The sequence below is a fragment of the Microtus ochrogaster genome, chromosome 24 (assembly GCF_000317375.1).
Source record: "Microtus ochrogaster isolate Prairie Vole_2 chromosome 24, MicOch1.0, whole genome shotgun sequence".
Taxonomy (NCBI): Eukaryota; Metazoa; Chordata; class Mammalia; order Rodentia; family Cricetidae; genus Microtus; species Microtus ochrogaster.
Window position 1 is genome coordinate 5,216,434 of NC_022024.1, and position 2,336 is coordinate 5,218,769.

The 2,336-nt window shown below is 39.6% G+C and overlaps 1 protein-coding gene across 3 annotated transcripts in view; it reads left to right on the forward strand.

Moving 5' to 3' along the window:
- Positions 1-2,336, forward strand: part of Fam19a2 (family with sequence similarity 19 member A2, C-C motif chemokine like) — a 461,704-nt gene that overhangs the window by 311,156 nt on the left and 148,212 nt on the right. For all 3 annotated transcript variants that reach the window (XR_003377962.1, XM_026784566.1, XM_026784567.1), the window contains exon 2: positions 530-636. Coding sequence is in view for 2 of the 3 variants with exons in the window: in XM_026784566.1 (XP_026640367.1) it covers positions 531-636 (106 nt within the window). In the remaining variant the exon portion in view is untranslated. The remainder of the gene's footprint in view (positions 1-529; positions 637-2,336) is intronic.

Genomic DNA, 2,336 nt, shown 5'->3' on the forward strand with positions numbered 1-2,336 from the left:
TCAGGTTCCCTATCCTCAGCTGCCCCAGGAACTAACTGGGGACCTCGCCTTGGGCACCTGGAAGCCCCTCTAGGTCCAAGTCTCTTCCCAACCCTAAGATGGCTCCCTTAATTAAGATATGTGCTTCCCTGCTCCCCTATCCAACCTTCCTGTATAAAAATGGCTTTGTTTGAAAAACTTCTATTTCCTATTCACAGTTCTTACATAGTTGGGCATGGTACCTCATACATGTAATCCTCATTCATATTTGGGAACCTGAGGTAAGAAGTATATGAGTTCAATACCAGCCCACACTACATAACAAGACCCTACTCCAAACAACAATAACAAATGCCACAACCACAAATAACAGAAATAAAAACAAACTAAACATAGTAACATAGTTTATATAAATGGAACCTTCGATGTGAGAAATTCAAGTTTCCTGGGGCCAATTACGTCAAGGTGTCATGAAAGACTTGCATGTAGTACAATTACAGAAATACGATGATTATATGTTCTGAGGAATTGTCTTGCTTTTGTGTCGCAGGATGAGTAAGAGAGACTTACAGAAAGCCACAAAAGGAAAGCTGCTGATGATCATTTTTATCGTGACCTTGTTGGGGAAAGCTGTTTCCAGCGCCAACCATCATAAAGGTGAGCTCTGCGCGCCTGCTCTGTCTGTGTGAGATGGTTCCTTTGAGCAGAGTGCGATAAGCTGTCTTCACTGGTCTGCTCAGTTTTGTTAGGTGTGGGCTCCCCCTAGCAATTTTCATCTTCTCTCAGTGAAAATGCAGAGAGCTGTCTTCGAGTTGACTTTGAAAGGAGAAACGTGGTGTTTTCAGGATGACTGCCAGGTCTGCGAATACTGTCCAATGAGTGCAAAATTCTGTCGTCCCTCCATTTTTAAGGATAGCGATGTTAAAATGTTGACTTGGTATATAAGAAAGATGAATTTCAAACTGCCCTTATTTTCATAAAGAAAATGTTTTTCATGGCACATCTATTAATAGTATGTATACACTATCTGCAACGTTTTCCTTTAGGTTTTTGTAGACCACGTCTTTTTTGGCATTGTGCCTCTGTGCCCGTCATTTGGACACCGTTTCTACCATGATCCTCAGTAGGCTCTGTCCTACCACAGAAAAGTGAGACTATTTGTCTCTATGTGTGCGCTGTCAGCTCAGAATCCCTCCCTTTTCTCTTTTCTTGCCATTAGACTCAGCGTAATGAATGGCTGCCTTTTCCAAATGAGTTTAAATGGGGCTTTTTCTCCATTATATCTACCGTAATCAAGTACTCATAACCTGAGAAGTCAATTTAGATTTTTTTGTGAAATATGGTTTGGCTCTTCAATTCTCTGTCCACCATGAAGGCTAGCCATTTCCTTTCTTATTCTGTTTTGGGGTAAAGGAGGTATTAAGAGTGCTCTTTAGATTTGCTAACACTGAAATTATTTACACATGTACATTTAGTTAGCCTTGAATAAAACATTAACACAGAGAGATGAAAGATATGGTGTGGGAATTGACGTCGATATAACAAACCCCTTCCTTTGCCTTGAAAACAAATAAATAAGACTTTACATAAAGGAGAGTTTTGTGGAGAGTTTGTTTTTATTTTGTAATTCTGTTTTTGGGCTATAGAGGCATGTGTGTTTGTAAATGTACATTTTTCTTTAAATTAGCCCATGTTCTGTCAATGAAACTTTTAAACCTCTTTAATAATTGTTATCTTGGTTTGCTTTGCTGTTGCTGTGGTACAGTATTCTGATGAGAGCAACTTAATCACAATTCCATGTTATAGTTGATTGTCTTGGTAAAGTCACAGTCATAGGAGAGTGAGGGAGCTGGTCACATTTCCTCTAAAATGAGGATAAAGTGAACGCCACCATAAAAGCCACATTTAAGAATCCTTAGTCATGCTGTACAGTGCTAGCTCCAGAACTATTAGCTCTTCTTACTGCTTGTTAACATGATACTTTACATATTTCTTTCTTTATTTTATTTATACATTTCGAAAGGTATTTATTTAAATTATGAGGGCACATGCTTATCTGTGAGTGCAGGTGCCTATGTAGACCAGAACAAAGCCTCTGCTATCCTGGAGCTGGAGTTACAGGTGGTTGTGAGCTGCCTAAAGTAACTGTTGGAGACTGAACTCAGGACCTCTGGAAGAACAGCAAATACGTTTACCTGCTGAGCCATCTCTCCAGTCTCACAGCATAAAACACTGCATTGTATAAGAAAATGTCTCTAACGCCATCCATCACCAGACGAAGGTTCTATGATGATATGCAAGATATTCGTCAGTATTGCTATAGGATAGGGTCATTTCAGGTTCTTTATCCTCAGCTG